General features: G+C 41.3%; 1 protein-coding gene across 1 annotated transcript; it reads left to right on the top strand.

The window, feature by feature from the left end:
• Positions 1-6,781: 6,781 nt before the first annotated feature.
• Positions 6,782-9,911, top strand: LOC115356619 (slit homolog 1 protein-like). The gene is made up of 2 exons (XM_030047836.1): positions 6,782-7,734; positions 8,879-9,911. Exons 1-2 carry the CDS (start codon positions 6,782-6,784, stop codon positions 9,909-9,911), a joined length of 1,986 nt encoding a protein of 661 aa, XP_029903696.1.
• Positions 9,912-15,795: the final 5,884 nt, after the last annotated feature.

The following is a 15,795-nucleotide window of genomic DNA, read 5'->3' as shown; positions in this document are numbered from 1 at the left end:
GTGTGTGTGTAAACCCACTAGGGCTGGACAATGCAATAAATTCAAATTAATCCCTCCATCAATAATGTATTAAACAGCCGCCACTGTCCCATTAATGTTACTTTATGTCCAGCACCCACTATCGTTGCATAAAGGTTTATCTTCCATGACCACATCAATTATCCATCGCAGAGCCGTCACTCACTGCCATCCTCACTCATGAAAGTCCCTAAATATAACAGCATTTAATTTGGGCTTGTGTAGGCCACTGTAAGTAATGAGAAATGAGAAAACGAGTGGGAGTAAATAAGTATACCTCTTCCTTGTCCTTGTCAGGCGTTCCATGTGTGAAAAGGAAAAATAAAAGGATAATTGTTATCCTGTATGAAATAAACACATAAAAAAATCATTAATAATATCATCTGTGGGAAAGCTGTCGTACCCTGTGATTTTGCACGCTAAATACTGTGCTGTATATATAATTAAATAATGATACATGAATCATGAAGGACACACAGTGCCAGCATTAGATGATACCACGGGCTGCGGCCAAGGCTGTGTCTCAGACCGCCACGGTGTCTGAAATAGACAAGGTTTGGATTTCATTTACTCCTGTGGTGTTGTACAATCCTGATACGAGATGGCATCACATAGATATCAAAGCAAAGCATCCTTCACCGAGAAATCACAAGAAATATAAAATCCAAGGCCATCATATTCCTGGAAGGACCGTGAGTGTCACTGTGTTGCTGCACTGTGAATATATCACAGTGGCTTTATCATTTTTGACAGTGTTTTATCTCCTGTGGCATTGCTGTAATAACCCTACAATCTTCTTATAGAAGTGAAACCTTATGTGCCAGCTCATGTTGACAGCTACAGCTGAGAGACTGACTTGCATCACCAGTTCACTGTCTCGGACGCGGAAAACAAACACACTAGAAAAATATCACACTCTACTGAGATGGTTTGACGCTCACTCTTGGCTCAATTATGCCCAACCCACACCAACTGTTACATAACACCAATTAGATGAACGGTTCAAAGACAACAAACAACAACAGTAAAAATAGCCCTTCCATCTCCAGCGAGGAACTTATTTTGAAGAGCATCACACATTAGACGAGGCTCACCATGCACATCTTGAGATAAAGCCTGTGCTCAGCCGTGAAATTGCGGAGACAGAGCGCAATTGTCTGGTCTCCCTTACTTACCCTGCCAACCTGAGCAGCGAGCCCCTGAAGCTCAGACCTTTGGACGACTCCGCCAGCGTTTGGGATGAGAGTCTGTGGGAGTTTAAGAACCAAACAAATCAGAAATGTGCTGTGCGTGGCCATGTTTAAAAGAGTACTGTGCCCTGGCATTGCCTTATAGTGTGGCTTGGCAGTGAGCTGCGCTGTGTTGATCACAGGTAACAGTAATAATCAGGAACATGAGGGATAATTTCAAAAGAAGAAGAGGAGGAGGAGGAAGAAGCAGGGAAACATGTATAACATATGAGCAACCTATATTATCATCTCAAGGTGTTTTGAATGCTTTTTAATTTAAACTGGGAGTCTGGGAGTCTTTCTTCATTCCCATTAATGATTACTAATTCCTTATGAAAATTTCTGGTAACACTTTATTTGAAGTTGCATTCACAATAACTGACATAACATTGTCATACCTGAGACTGCAATGTCTTCATTAATGTTAAGATGTCATGACAAAGAGATATAAATACACTAAAATAAATACAGCCTGGTTGAATGAATTTGATGTCATGCCCTCCTTTGACATGATTTCAAATCAGTTCGTGAAATCTTAACTGTCACGTGTTAGTAATATCAACAAAAGTTGCCTCCTAAATGTCTTGGATGCACTTTTCCTGTTTGTGTGGTCGTTTGAACATCTAATTGCCTCATTTATTTCGCTCTGTAGTTATGGCCCAGCCTAATTATATAGCTCATAAGAACAAAACAACAATCAACATTTTATAAGTGTGTAGCCTCCTGTTAGAGCTTCTGAATGTAGGACATTTGGATTGTCTTTATTTGGATTTGTTTCAAATGTAAATTACTGCTATTTTTTTGTGATTTTTCATGAAATGCCTTATACTTGTAATGTATTTTTTCTTAGATAATATACTTTGTCAATATGAATGTTTTTTTTTAGACATGTAGGTAAATTTGACCCACAGATAGCTTCAGGAATATCCTGCACGTAGTCCTAGTAGCTCTGGTATTAAGAACTATAGCAAACTACAATGAATTTTGCTTATAAATATCACAACAAAATTTTAAATCATATATAATATCTTATAGAAATGTTACTGTGATGCTATAGGAGATTACAGAAATATACATAAAGACATCAAGGTCACTATGCAGTAGCTATGGAGTGGAACAGGCATCTAATCTGACTACACACTCCACTTTATCAGCTCCACCTGTACAGTCTAATGCAGTCCAGTGCAACAGCTCTGCCATAAATTCTACCTTTTAACAAAATTTATAATGTTCAGTTGTTGCTGACATTGTGGAGAATGTGTAAATTTAATTCTATGTTTATTACTGAGGTTGTAGTTTGCAGAGGTCTTGTACTGGACTACATTATATTGAGAGGTGTTTCTAATTTTTTGTCCTCCCTATTTATATACATGAGGGGGGACAAAATAGTAGAAACACCTCTCAATAAAATGCATTCCAGTAGGACAGCAGCGCTAACTATGAGCTCAGTGCCAAACATAGAATTGAATGAACACCTCTATTACTGTGACAAAAAGAAAAACTGAGTGTTATAGGCAGCAGAAAAGGAAACTTTATGGCCAAACTTTTGTATTAGGTTGAATTAGATTGTGCAGGTGGACCTGATAAAGTGGCCACTGAGTGTAAACAGAGGAATCTCTATCTTTCTGTCGGTGGGTCGATAATCTCAATATTTGATTTATCCAATGGACTTCACACTTGCTGGGTGTGTTACTGAGGACCCAAGGACGTGTAGTGTCCACTGTGCACGCACAAGCACATACATGCACACACACACTCACGTTCACACACATGCAAACACTCTCTGTCACTCTCATCACACTTGGCCGGTGTATTGCTGAGGACCCGAGGAAGTGCAGTGTTGAGTGTGAAATTGTTTGGATGAGCGATTCTCCACAAAGCTGCGAGCAACAATACCGGCGGGCCCGTTCCAATCAGGCATGTTTTGAACAGGTGCTGCACTAACAAATGGAGAAATATTATGGGAATACTATAGTGATCATCTAAAAGTGTGATATCTGTAGTTTATTTTAACGGAATAACAGAATTACACCAGGATAGGTCTGTCTCTATCTTGCAAGTGCATGTGGATTGAGTGGGCTTGACTGAAATAAATCTTTCAGAACAGCCTAAAGCAAACTGGCACTCATCATACATAATGTAATGGTTCATCGTGTTGCCCAACTGCTTGAAATCATATTTCACACTGCCGCTCTAATCTATCCTCTATCAGCTCTGAGACTCTGTGTTCTGGTTAAATTGTCATGTCGCACACTGTACCTTGCACCATGACCTAATGTGACAGCAGGAGCCTCATCGTCACTATCATCCTCATCATCACCATCACCATCATCATCATCATTATCACAAGGAATCATAAGGAATCTACCCACACATGAGGTATTATTCCTCAAATATTTTGTTTTTTTTGCATGTATTTCCCCCAAGAAGAATGTTGTTCTTTGCCTATGCTAAGACGTTTTCTCTTGAGTCATGTGGGCAAAAATCAAAACACATGTATCTGTAATCTTACTCATTATAGTAGGTGTGCTGTTTGAAGTTTCACCAAGAATGATGATGAGCAGCGATGATGACCCGATGATGAGCATGTGTGTAGGATTGCTGTAGCCTGCGGGCTGATAGTGAAGTGGGAGGAAGACTCGGTATAGGCAACTTGAAGGTCTAAAGGTGAACATTTATTTACAGTGCAAGCAGGACCAGCGCAATCCAAGGAAAGGGGAAGTTAAAAATAAGGAAGCGGCAAGAATTACTCACCTCTTATTAATGCAAAATCAACAACAGCACATGCACTGGCATCGGCATCACTGAAGTTTACCCTCCTGCTGACAGAGCATCAGCTGTTTAAACACAGACAACTGCAGAGACAGGGAACTACTAAACACTGAGCTCCTCTGCACAGGATAGATCACCACAAAAAAAAAAAAAATCTCCATCTAAACAAGTCATTTATATTCTTTATTATTTGTATAAGTCTCATATTCAGTGTTAAAATCTTAAAAACAAGTGAAAATAACTGCAAGTTGCATGATATAATCCCACTTGTTTGCAATGCTAATCAGGTTGTTTTGAGAATTTTCTTGAATCAAGTGTCTTTTTGTGAGCTTATCTGCCTCATTCTGCCTTGTTTCAACATAATTATACCTGTACCCAGAAAATCTACTGAAACAAGTGAAACTGCAATGGAAACAATTGGGCTTGTCTCGTCTCACTGGCAGATTTATTCATGTGATTTAAGAAAAATATGTATTCTTCAAAACTAATTTTGAGAGTACACGTGAATGAGACTGTGGTCTGAGTGACAAATGATGCATCCACTGTCCATTTCTGTAAATACTGAGCTTCTGTTGTGTCTTATCTTTTACTTTAATGCATCATGTCAATTGTATTCACCTTTTCAAGAATGACATTAGAATCAGAATCATGTTTATGGCTAGGTAGGTTAACAACATACAAAGAATTTGCCTTGGAACTGTATGTTAGTGCAAGAGAAGAAAGTATTAACGGTAAAGATAAAAAGTCAAACAAAAAAGTCAAAAGTATGTCTTCTTTCATCATGATGCCCCCTGGACATTTGGCTCCTTGTAGCTTGTAGAGTCTTGGAGTCTTCTTGCAGCGAGTTTTCTTTCCCGAGAAGTGAGAACATCCCATCCTGAGCTGCAGAGAAGCCTCCATCACCGATTTCCCTTCTGATGTTCTCCTCTAAAAAAATAAAAAGATAAAAAATAAAGATTGCATCCAAAATCCGCCAAAGTTCTACTCTTTGAGGTGTGGGAACAGCATTTATACCACACAGTGACACTAAATCTCTCCATTGAAAACCACAGTAATGGATTTTTGGGTGACTAATAGCTCCCTAGAAGAAAATAAAGGGCATAAAATCTCACTGTACCTTTCAAAGACTATTTTATGTAACTTTCTGGGAGGAAAATTCCTAATACTGGAGGGAAAAAAGCATGACCCGGTATTTAATATTACATTAAGACCAATTTTGGGCCGATGCACTGACAAATGGGTATATTGATCTGAACTTTAATGTGAACTCTGTGTTCTGTGCAATTTGTCCAAACAGTTTCTCAGCAACATTAGGAAATGTACCACTTTAACTGTTCCTTTGAGATATACTGACTTTCATTTCATTAGAGCAATGTTGCTCCTTATATCATTTTCTGTATTATTAATTTATAATTAATTTTGGAAATTGTTTGGAAAGGTCAGTTTACTTAGAGTGTCTGTCACTGGTAGGTCTTTGATAAAACATTTTACAGAGCACAGAGGCTAGAAATGCAGATAGAGGCACACAAAACATGGTGACAAATACAATCTCACCTCCGCAGTGTCAGACTGTAGCGGCTAGTTAAGGTAGGTGGTAGACGGGGCTGAATAAATGAGTCCTGAGTCTGGATTTATTCATTATTTATGGAATACCTTGACATTTAGAATTTTAGTTTGTTATCTTTCTCTGCTAGACACTTCTCACATGTACACATTTTCTGCTTTGGTTTGCCTCAAATGTCTTATTAGCATTGTGAGCATGCCTCATTTAAGCAGTGCTCCTGGAGGAAAATGAGGTTTACACGCAATGCCAACAAGCCATTTCAGGACACCTTATAGACAAATGTAGAAAATGTCTTCCTCCACGTGATGGGTATTGTTAGGACAACCAACTAAAAGATGCAAACCGGTCTTAGGCAAGCACTCCTTTTCTAAGAGCTTTTATGAAAACATGTCCAAAACTATTTATGTGGGTAAAGCCTACTCCTATACAGAACTGCTAAACAACCTTAAATTGTTTGCAAATTGATCGATGGCATGTGAGGTATTTTTTAGCTACTGTGAGCAAAAAAAAAGCTGTATTTGAGGAGAAAAGCATAATCACATAAACTCTCTCTCTCCTGCTCTCCCCGCCGGCTCTCATCTATTTCTAAAAATCCAAAGTACACAATAATGTAAACCCCTAACTTATCTTCAGTTAGTGGCAAATCATGAAACATTCATGAACTTTTGCTAACCTTTCAGAAGATCATCAGCATTTTTCAAGAGTTTTTGCAATATATTTAAATATATATGTTGTTTTGGGTTCTTTTTTCCAAGAGTAAAAAATCAGGTCACCTGGTACTTTTCCTGCAGGTTGGTGTCATGCAGACTTGTGCAACTGCCTGTCCTTGACTAATGACTAATGTGTAGTGACTGGACCTTGTTTGCTCAGTGAATAATGATTATGTTTAGGGGGAATCAGCTCCCCAAATGACAAAGTATTTTGCAAGGGAGTACTGCTGAATGCAATATAAGGAGCTGCTTGGTTGATGTTCATTAAATTTTTAACTCTGAAACGACAGTAAGTTTCTATTTTTTCACTTATAGGCATTTTGTACTGTAAATGATTACTCATCTGTACTGTTACTTTTTGTCGTCAAATATTTTGCATTGATCTGCATCGTCACAGGTGCTGTCTTATTCTGATACTTCAGTTTTCAAAAGTCAAACTTTCTGATGTCTTTTTAAAACTATTCTCTTTACTTTCATCTCTCCTAGTAATGAGTGGCTGGTGTGTCCTTGCTTTCCTGTGCTTGGCATATTTGTGCTGCAGCGCTCTGTCTTGCCCAGCACTTTGCACGTGCTACCCGAGAAGAGCCGAGGTGGTTTGTAATGGCGTTCCCCTCACAGAGTTTCCCTCTGAGGGTCTCCCAAAGAACACCACCATGTTGACAATTCAGTTCTCCAACATCACTTCCATCTCCGAGCACCATCTGAGCGCCACACCCCTGCTGGAAGGGCTCCATTTATACAGCAACAACCTGCAGAATCTTTCGTCTGATCTTCTCAGAGGTGTTCCACACCTCAACACCTTGGATCTCACAGGCAACAAACTGGCCCATCTGCCTCCAAATGTCTTCAGCCACGCCCCACTCCGCAGTCTGGTGCTCAAGAACAACCTGATTGAGAAAGTGGATGCTGACTGGCTTGCTGACAACAGCAGCGTGACCTGGCTGGACTTGTCTGAGAACCGTTTGAAGAACGTCCCATCAGCTCTGCTTCAGAAACTGCCAAATCTGGAGAACCTGGATCTTTCCCAGAACCGCCTGGAGAAGATAGGTGCAAATTCTCTGGACTCGCTAACCAAGCTTGAGAGGCTCAGCCTGCAGGACAACAAACTAAGCAGTCTGGATCCATCTGCATTTCAGAGCAACCGTAACCTGACGCACCTGTTCCTGATGAGGAATCAACTTCAAAAGCTGCCCGAAAACCTTTTCCAGGGCCTTGATCAGCTCCGTCAGCTCTATCTGGACAGCAACCAGCTGACTCACATCCCACCGGGTCTGCTGGACCACCTGACCTCCTTGGATGAAGAAGGACTGGACTTGACTGCCAACCCCTGGCTGTGTGATGGGAAGGTGGGCTACCTGTGGAGATGGCTTAAAAAGAAGAAGAAGAATGTTTTCATTGCAGAGGAAATCAAATGTGCTAAACCTCAGCCTTTAGCAGGGAAGTCAGTTATATCACTGCCAGAACCAGCTGAGCCTTGAGTCTTTAACTCATCTGATCCTCCTCTACCTGTCATTATGTGTTACCGAAATAAATCTTCATTCAATATGTCCTCGCTGTCTTTAATTTCAAACATTAAAGCTTTTCTTTCTTTTTTCTTTTTTTTTTTTTACTTGTGCAATTTTGAATGAAATAAAATATGACAATAACCTGAGTGAAGCACTTTTGTCCTGAGTATTTTCTGTCTCTCCTGGAACTTTGGATAAGAATAACATGTGCCCTTAGCTTATATTCTCTAATACAATCAGCAAAACAAGGATGTATGACTATGAAAAAGGAAGAAAGATTTTTTTTCCTTTTTTGAAAATATTCACAAAAGCTTTAATTAACATAAATAAATAAAAAAATAAATAACATTTTTCAAGGACTAACAGTTTACCTATAAAATATCAGATACTCTTGCAGAAAAAATAGACTTATTGGGATGAAAATAGAAATTAAAAATATTGATTTGTGTGTGGTGAGATCTTGTTGGAAAGTACAGAGAAAAATAAACAATCACTCACTGATTGAAGAGCTGCTGTGTTTGCTTGGCTTTGTGTATCTCTTGCAACATTTTCTCCCCACACATTGCTGAGAATCAAAAGCACACAAGCACAACGATACCGCATAAAAGCAAGTCCACAGTCAACTCTGCTGTGTCCCTCAGGTAAGATAAAGTATTTACCACCTGATGCATATTTTTCTAGTTATTAGAAAATAAAACCTGTTGTAACAATATTTAGGATAGATAAATTCACTTTGTAATTAATACTGATGGATATTTTGAGAATGCAATGAGAACGTTCACCTACATCTTAATCATTTGTACTAATAGTACTACACTCGATTCATATCTTATACTAGTGTACTAAAGTATTTACCACCTGATGCATATTTTTCTAGTTATTACAAAATAAAACCTGTTGTAACAATATTTAGGATAGATAAATTCACTTTGTAATTAATACTGATGGATATTTTGAGAATGCAATGAGAACGTTCACCTACATCTTAATCATTTGCTCTAATAGTACTACACTCGATTCATATCTTATACAAGTGTATTCCCTATATCCGACATGCTCTATGCTGTTTTTTCTGTGCAGTGGTTTAAAGATGAACTTGTGGCTACTCCTGGCTCTCACTGTGCTGGCCAATTGCCAAAAAAGAGTGGACGGCCAGTCCTGCCCTCGTTTGTGTTCCTGCTCGTTTTCAAGCTCAGGTGCAGAGGTGGTTTGCAGCCACAGCTCTCTTAACCATTTTCCAGCAGACGGTTTACCTGCCAGTACCACTCAGTTAGCCTTCCAGTCCACCAACCTTTCCACTGTTGCAGCCAGTGATTTGAGTGTCGTGCCCTTTTTGAGTAAACTTCAGCTGTACCACAACAGCCTGAGGAGCCTTCCCTCTGATCTACTGAGGGACGTTCCTCGCCTCGCCACCTTGGATCTCACAGGTAATCAGCTGGCTCACCTGCCTCCCGATGTCTTCAACCACACCCAACTCCGCAGTCTGGTGCTCAAGACCAACCTGATTGAGAAACTGGACGCTGAGTGGTTCACTGACAACAGCAGCCTGACCTGGGTGGACTTGTCTGAGAACCGTTTAGCGGACATCCCATCAACTCTGTTTCATAAGCTGCCCCATGTAAAGAACCTGGACCTTAGTTATAACAATCTGCAAGACCTTCAGCCGGACGCGCTGAACCGTCTGCACAGTTTGGAGTCACTGAACCTCGCCGGAAACAAGTTAAAAACTCTGAAACCCACAACTTTCAGCAACACCCCAAAACTGTCCCAGCTGTTCCTGCAGGAGAACCAGTTGCAGGAGCTTCCTCCGACCCTCTTCCAAGGCCTTCAACACCTCGAACTCCTGCTGCTCAATCAAAATCAGCTGCAGCATCTCCCATCAGGTCTGCTGGGAGAGAGAAACTCCACATTTCAGGTGACCTTAACAGGAAACCCCTGGGTGTGTGATGACAAGATTGAATACTTATGGAGATGGGTCAGCCTTTATCCTGAGAACATCCTCTTTCTGGACGAGGTGACGTGCAGCAGCCCTGAGACTCTCAAAAATCGACAGCTGCTCTCTCTGACTGAGAAGGAGCTTGGCGTTGTTAAAAAAGCCACAATTCAACATTAGTCAGAAATGATGTGAGCATTATCCATGATTTACTCTCTATATTCAACCAAAGTCTCATGTCAAATAAAAAATGATTGATGTTATCACCTGTACTCCATTGTTATCCCTCTCTAACCCTGAAACTAAACTACTTTAATTTATCATTTGGGTCCAATACTGTCATCATTTCAACTTATTTTTAAATCAGACACTTTGGTGACCCATATATTATTCATCGCCTGTCCTCTCTTTCTCACAATCTGTCTCAGTATTGTTTGGATGTTGTCCAGCCCACTGGGTGGCGTACTCCATACATTTTCAAAACAATGAGCCGAGCTGACAATGGGCCTCATTTATTTAAAAGAGGCTCTTATGTGAGCTTACTGAGGGGCCAAAGACACATTATCAAAATTAATTTTGCTGTCAAAACTTGTGGGACACATTGATTTTTCAAATTATCTGTGAAGTATTACAAGGTAAATCAATGTCATTATTCACAGTATGAGTGCAATAGTGTTTTGATCACATTGTTTGAAATGGAATGAAAGATTTAATCCTATAACATCTTTAAAAAAAAAAAAAAATGACGAGCACTGTCAAGATGGCTCGTTCTGTGGCAGATCAAAGAAATGGACATCATCGGAGGCTGAAAATCGCACGATATGCAACCAAAGACCACTCTTCCCATACCCCGTATTAATGTGGTTTTTAAATTTTTATGGTGAATCCTTAGTCTCCCCATTCCTTTTTACTTGCTGTCGAATACATCATAGACCGCAGCATTGTTTCAGTCTTGCCCTTTTGTTTTTAATGATGTTGTGCATGTGGGAGTGTGTGGGCACTGCAATGGCTGAGTCTTTCAGCTGAACTCATCTGTATGTGTTGGCACCTCTCCGTCTCTCTCTTACATATTCTTAATGTGTGCATATGTATATCTTACTTTTTACGTGTGTGTGTGTACACGCATCATACTCCTCGTGTTTGTGTGCACATGTGTGTATGTCCTCTGTGCGCCCATGGGCACCTGTCCTTAGGAGTCCCCGATTGCTGTGAGTGTGCCCGACAGTAATTTATGACTCTTATAAAACATAAAACATTGCCTCCTCTAGGGGCCGTTACTTATGAAAATTAAATCTTGTTGGTAAACGCTCCCCAAAGAGCAGAACGAAAACTTAAGTGGTTCACTGTGAGTATCCTTGTATTTGCACCTCTTCCTCCCTTGGGTTCACTGGGTAAATAGCATCCCGGAGGTTAACTGTGCAAACAACAAATGAATCTGCAGGACCGAGCCGCTCTGCCTCAAAGAACTTCATTTTAAATTCTAGCAGAGACACCAAGGTGTTCAGATATACCAAATATGTCCAAATATGTCACAGCGAAATGATAATAATCTTAATAATGTGGATTATGGATTTAGATAGCACTATATCTTGATACCCAAAGTGCCTCACCGTGAAGAGGGGAAAGTCACCTCAACTACCACCAATCTGTAGCACACACCTGAGTGATGCACGGCAGCCATTTTGTGCCAGAATGCTCAACACACATCAATTTGGGGTCAAGAGGCAGGGAATCATAGAGCCAATTAAACTGATGGATGATTAGGTGGCCAGATGGACAGAGCAAGGTTGGGATTTTTTACCAGGACACCGGGGAACTGGCTGCTTTTTGTGATAAGTGCCATGGGATCTTTAATTACCACACTGAGTCAGCTCCTCGGTTTAACTTCTCTTCCGAAGGACGGCATCTCCTACAGCGCAGTGTACCCATCACTGCACTGGGGCGATGGGATTTATTAGGAGCAGATGGAAGAATGCCCCCTGCTGGCCCACCAACACCACCTCCAGCAGCAACTCAGTTTTCCCAGGAGGTCTCCCATCCAGTCGCCAAGCTCACACCTGCTCAGCTTCCTTCATTCAACAGAACCAGGGTTCATGTTGGGTATGGCTTCTGGCACACGTATGAAATGATGCACAAGACACCCAGATATTTTCTATTTGATGTAACGCTGCAGCCGTCAAACAGTGGCATCTTGGGTTTGAATATATCACTCAGTGTAAGTGATGTAGCTTTATGGGATGGCAGCTGACACCCTAAAAATAGGCCTTGCCACCCCAGCTGCCACCTCAGTTTTGGCAATCTAATAGAAAAAATATATATATAAATGTTGTCACTGGTCAGAAATTTACAAGACTGAAAATCCGCTGTCCAAGCGTAAGTGAATGTGGCACATGATGACATAGCGGCAGGTATCATTCCTCACTTTTGAGAGTGATTTCACCAGTGATGGAAAGATAACCGCTGAAACGAACAGAATGAGGTCATATTTACTTTTCAACTCTCAAATTGGAATAATCAGAGCTGTGTCAAGTTAGTGGGTCTGTATTCAAACGGTTTATGGTGTTTGCTCATTAGCAAAAGTGAGGAATTCTTTCATTTTTCATTCTTTCTATCTAGATAACACACACCACCCTTTAGCGCCCCCATGAATATTTCTCTAGATCCGCCCCTGCTGCTGAGGCACTCTTGGGCAAGGCGCTTCATCTCCAGCTGCTCCTGTGAGCTCACAGGTGTGATGATTCTCGCTGTACGATGGCGAGGCATGTTGCAGGAGAACGGCATGGCTGTTCAACAGACCGTCCTCGGATAAATGAAGGTATAAAACGCTCTCCTTCCTCCCTCATCAGTCGGGGGGGGTGGGGGGGGGGGGGGGGGGTGGGGGGGGGGGGGTGGGGGGGGGGGGGGGGGGGTTGAGCATCTTCTGTGGCGGCTTGCCAAACTGTGATGAGTAACTGACAGTAAAATGAAAAGGTCACTGGCAAGGTTTTCATGCACTTGAAAATTACCCTGGCCTTTCTGACTTTCTGCTGTCGTGACTGAGGCACAGTCGTGTCTGTTAACTGCTCATGACTGCTTAAGAGTGGACAATTAAGATTGACATTTTTGCATAAAAGTTATACCCTGACATTTTTGCACGTTTTTCCAGATAACAGACTTAATTCAGCTGCTTCTTTGCTTGTCATCTTGACTTTGTACATTTTTTGTAGGTTTGTGTGTGTGTGTGTGTGTGTGTGTGTGTGTGTGTGTCTGTGTGTCTGTGTGTGTCTACATAGCTTAGATAGATACTACTAATGCACAGCTACTATATAACCTTTTCCCCTTTAACATGAATAATGATATGGTGTAAAAAATAAATAAATAAATAAATAAAAAAGAGTAAAACCAATCTCAAGGCATTATTTCCCTTGTCTAAAGTACATATTGCATTCATTTTCCTCAGTTCACTGTGCCATTACAGTGAAAAATTGCACAGCTTGACCTTCTCACAGAGTTAAATAAATACTTACTCCATTAGGTTGTTTTCACCTTGCTAAGATTAGTTGGATAGCATAGTACCAGTGCAAAACAAATCATTGCAAGCATCCATGGAGAGAATACAAATAGACTTGAAGCAAAATGCTGAACTGGAAGTAAATCCCAAAATGGAAAGACAGAAACTGTCAGAACTCTTGAGAACATGAATGGCTTCTTTTATTTAACCGTTTTTCTTTTTTGTTTTTTTGTTTTTTTAGACAGCTCATGTTCCAGCTGCACAACCTTCATCAGTAAACCCAAGAACTATCTTGAATCTAAGATAAGAGGTTGAAAGATAATTAACCACAAGGTTATAAATGTCCCAAGACAGAGCCCTCCTCTCTCCTTCAGCTGCTCCACCACAAAGCATCACCAGCACGGTGCACTTTCCATCGTCCACCTTGACATTTTGCAGGTCGACATCACCTTCTGCAGCGTGTGTGTGTTCACGGCTCAGCCTGCAATAAGAGAGGGCATCGTTGGACTCATTAAAAACCTACCTGAAGCTGGGTGAGAGGAGTCAGCTGCATTCAGGAGCTCGGGGCCATTATCATGCAAGCAGTTAACAACAGCGAAACAGTCTCAGTCCATCTTCCCACTCTTTTTTTCTTTTTTCTTTTCCTTTTTTTTATTTTTGCTGGGACATGACAATGTGTTGTTTATGTCTCAAACTTGTACATTCCCAGCGTCAGCGTGTATTGTGACTTGCAATCCCTCATGAAGCCTGATTTAATCAATTTCACTGTGCTGCAAAGCCGAGGAGTTGGGGCTGTGTGTGCAGAAACTCATCCGATTGTGAGTTTACATTAACTTCCCTTGGGTAAGCAAAGTATAAATAAAAAAAAATAGACACTACAAGGTAGAATATGATGGCACAAAAGCATTCAGTGACTTGAGACCTGCATTATCATCAGTCATACTACATACTTTTTGTTCATCTCATACTTCCGTTCATGTATCATTTCATGACTTAACATAAAAATGGGAATGGCCGTTTGTTGTTGCCTTTGTGCATTATCTCATTATCGGCAAAGAGGACATAGGCTGCCTCCACAAGTGTATGACTGGTTGTTGTAAATGGGCCCCAGTGCTCCCTGGGGAAATTGGCTATAAGGAGGCTCTTCCCTGATGGACGCTGTGTTTAACACCATGCCACAAATCTGGGCTGTTTTATTGCGGGAATAAAGGCGCTTGATGGAGGCCCACTCAATATCCTTAGACATACTGATTAAGACATGATCCACCTGGAGAACACATTAGCGTCCGAAGAAATATGACTGGCATTTACCCATTACGACCACCGTTAACAGACAATGCACAAATGAAAATGCAGGCGGTGAAGTGCAGGCGGTGAGGGTAAAAACATCTCAGCTCAACAGAAACCGCCAGCGCGAAAGCTGCATGATGAAAACACAGCCGAGTTCAATAACAGAGAATAAATGCCCAAATACTCTCAACACAGAGGCAAAGCAGAGAGAATAGAAAACAAGGATGACAGATGTTGGGAGTGAATGGTGATGCAGGTTGGCGTCAGCAATCTGTTTAGGGATCATACTTGCTTTTCTCGGCCAGCCCACACACACACCAGCTTTGGAGAAGCCAGTTGTTTCCCTGCAGGACTAAACAAACCTCTGGACTGGGAATTCAAGACCAGTAGAAACAGATAGAAAAGAGAGACCGGTCTCGCCGCTCTGTTTAAGAAGGCGATGAAAATGTTGGTACCAATCGTATCGAGAGAAGATGCACACGCAGATGGAAAGGCCTCACTTTTCTTCGCTACCATTAGCTGACACGCAGGAAGCAGAGTGTCTTGCCATTAGCTGACCCGCAAGAACCAAAACCAAACCTTCTTCTCTTTTCATTCTCCCATAGAAATCCTCATAACCTCCCTGAACAAATCCCATTAGACTGAATGCATTTCACCACAACCCAGCGCTGCAACGTCTTTGCCTACTCTCTTTAATGAGTATGTAAATATTACACTGCAGCACTGCACCATTTATATTCCCTGCAGCTTTTGATCCGAGGAGGCTAAGGAGGAAGTGGCATTGTAACCATCAGATAATGCCTGTGAATTTTTTTTTTTCTTTGTGTGTGTGTATTCTTATCGCCGCTATTCTTCTTTGTGTCTAACGCTCAATTTTTCATTTGCAGGACATCAGTCATTTTCTTGGCAGATTGATTTCCACATTGGCATCCATCTGTAATCACCCACGCTGATCCACGCAGGGGACAGACAAGGCCGTGGCAGTTTAATTACAGAGCACAAAAGCAAGGACACTGCGTTCCATCACTGTTTGACATCTAAATCTCTTCACTGATTCCACATGGCTTTCGATGAGTAACTCCGAATCTATATCCCATTTATTTCAAACTCCCCTTCGTTCGCACATCGACTCCCCTGGACATTGTTAACTCCTTTCAAACCGGGCTCATATGGATTATCGTCCTCTGCTCATCCTGGTTCATGTGGCTCTGTCTTTCCCGGAGGGCTTTATGCGGTGTCTATAACAGACCTTTCACCTGTTGTTGGTGCGGTCTGAGTGGAGCC

The sequence above is a fragment of the Myripristis murdjan genome, chromosome 24, assembly GCF_902150065.1.
Source record: "Myripristis murdjan chromosome 24, fMyrMur1.1, whole genome shotgun sequence".
Lineage (NCBI taxonomy): Eukaryota > Metazoa > Chordata > Actinopteri > Holocentriformes > Holocentridae > Myripristis > Myripristis murdjan.
Note: the sequence above shows the minus strand (reverse complement) of the source record. Positions and strands in the feature narration are given on the sequence as shown.

Coding starts and splice junctions, on each gene's coding strand:
- LOC115356619 (XM_030047836.1), top strand. CDS start 6,782: ATGAGTGGCTGGTGTGTCCTTGCTTTCCTGTGCTTGGCATATTTGTGC. Junction 7,735..8,878: donor CCTCAGCCTTTAGCAGGGAA/GTCAGTTATATC, acceptor TTTTCTGTGCAG/TGGTTTAAAGATGAACTTGT.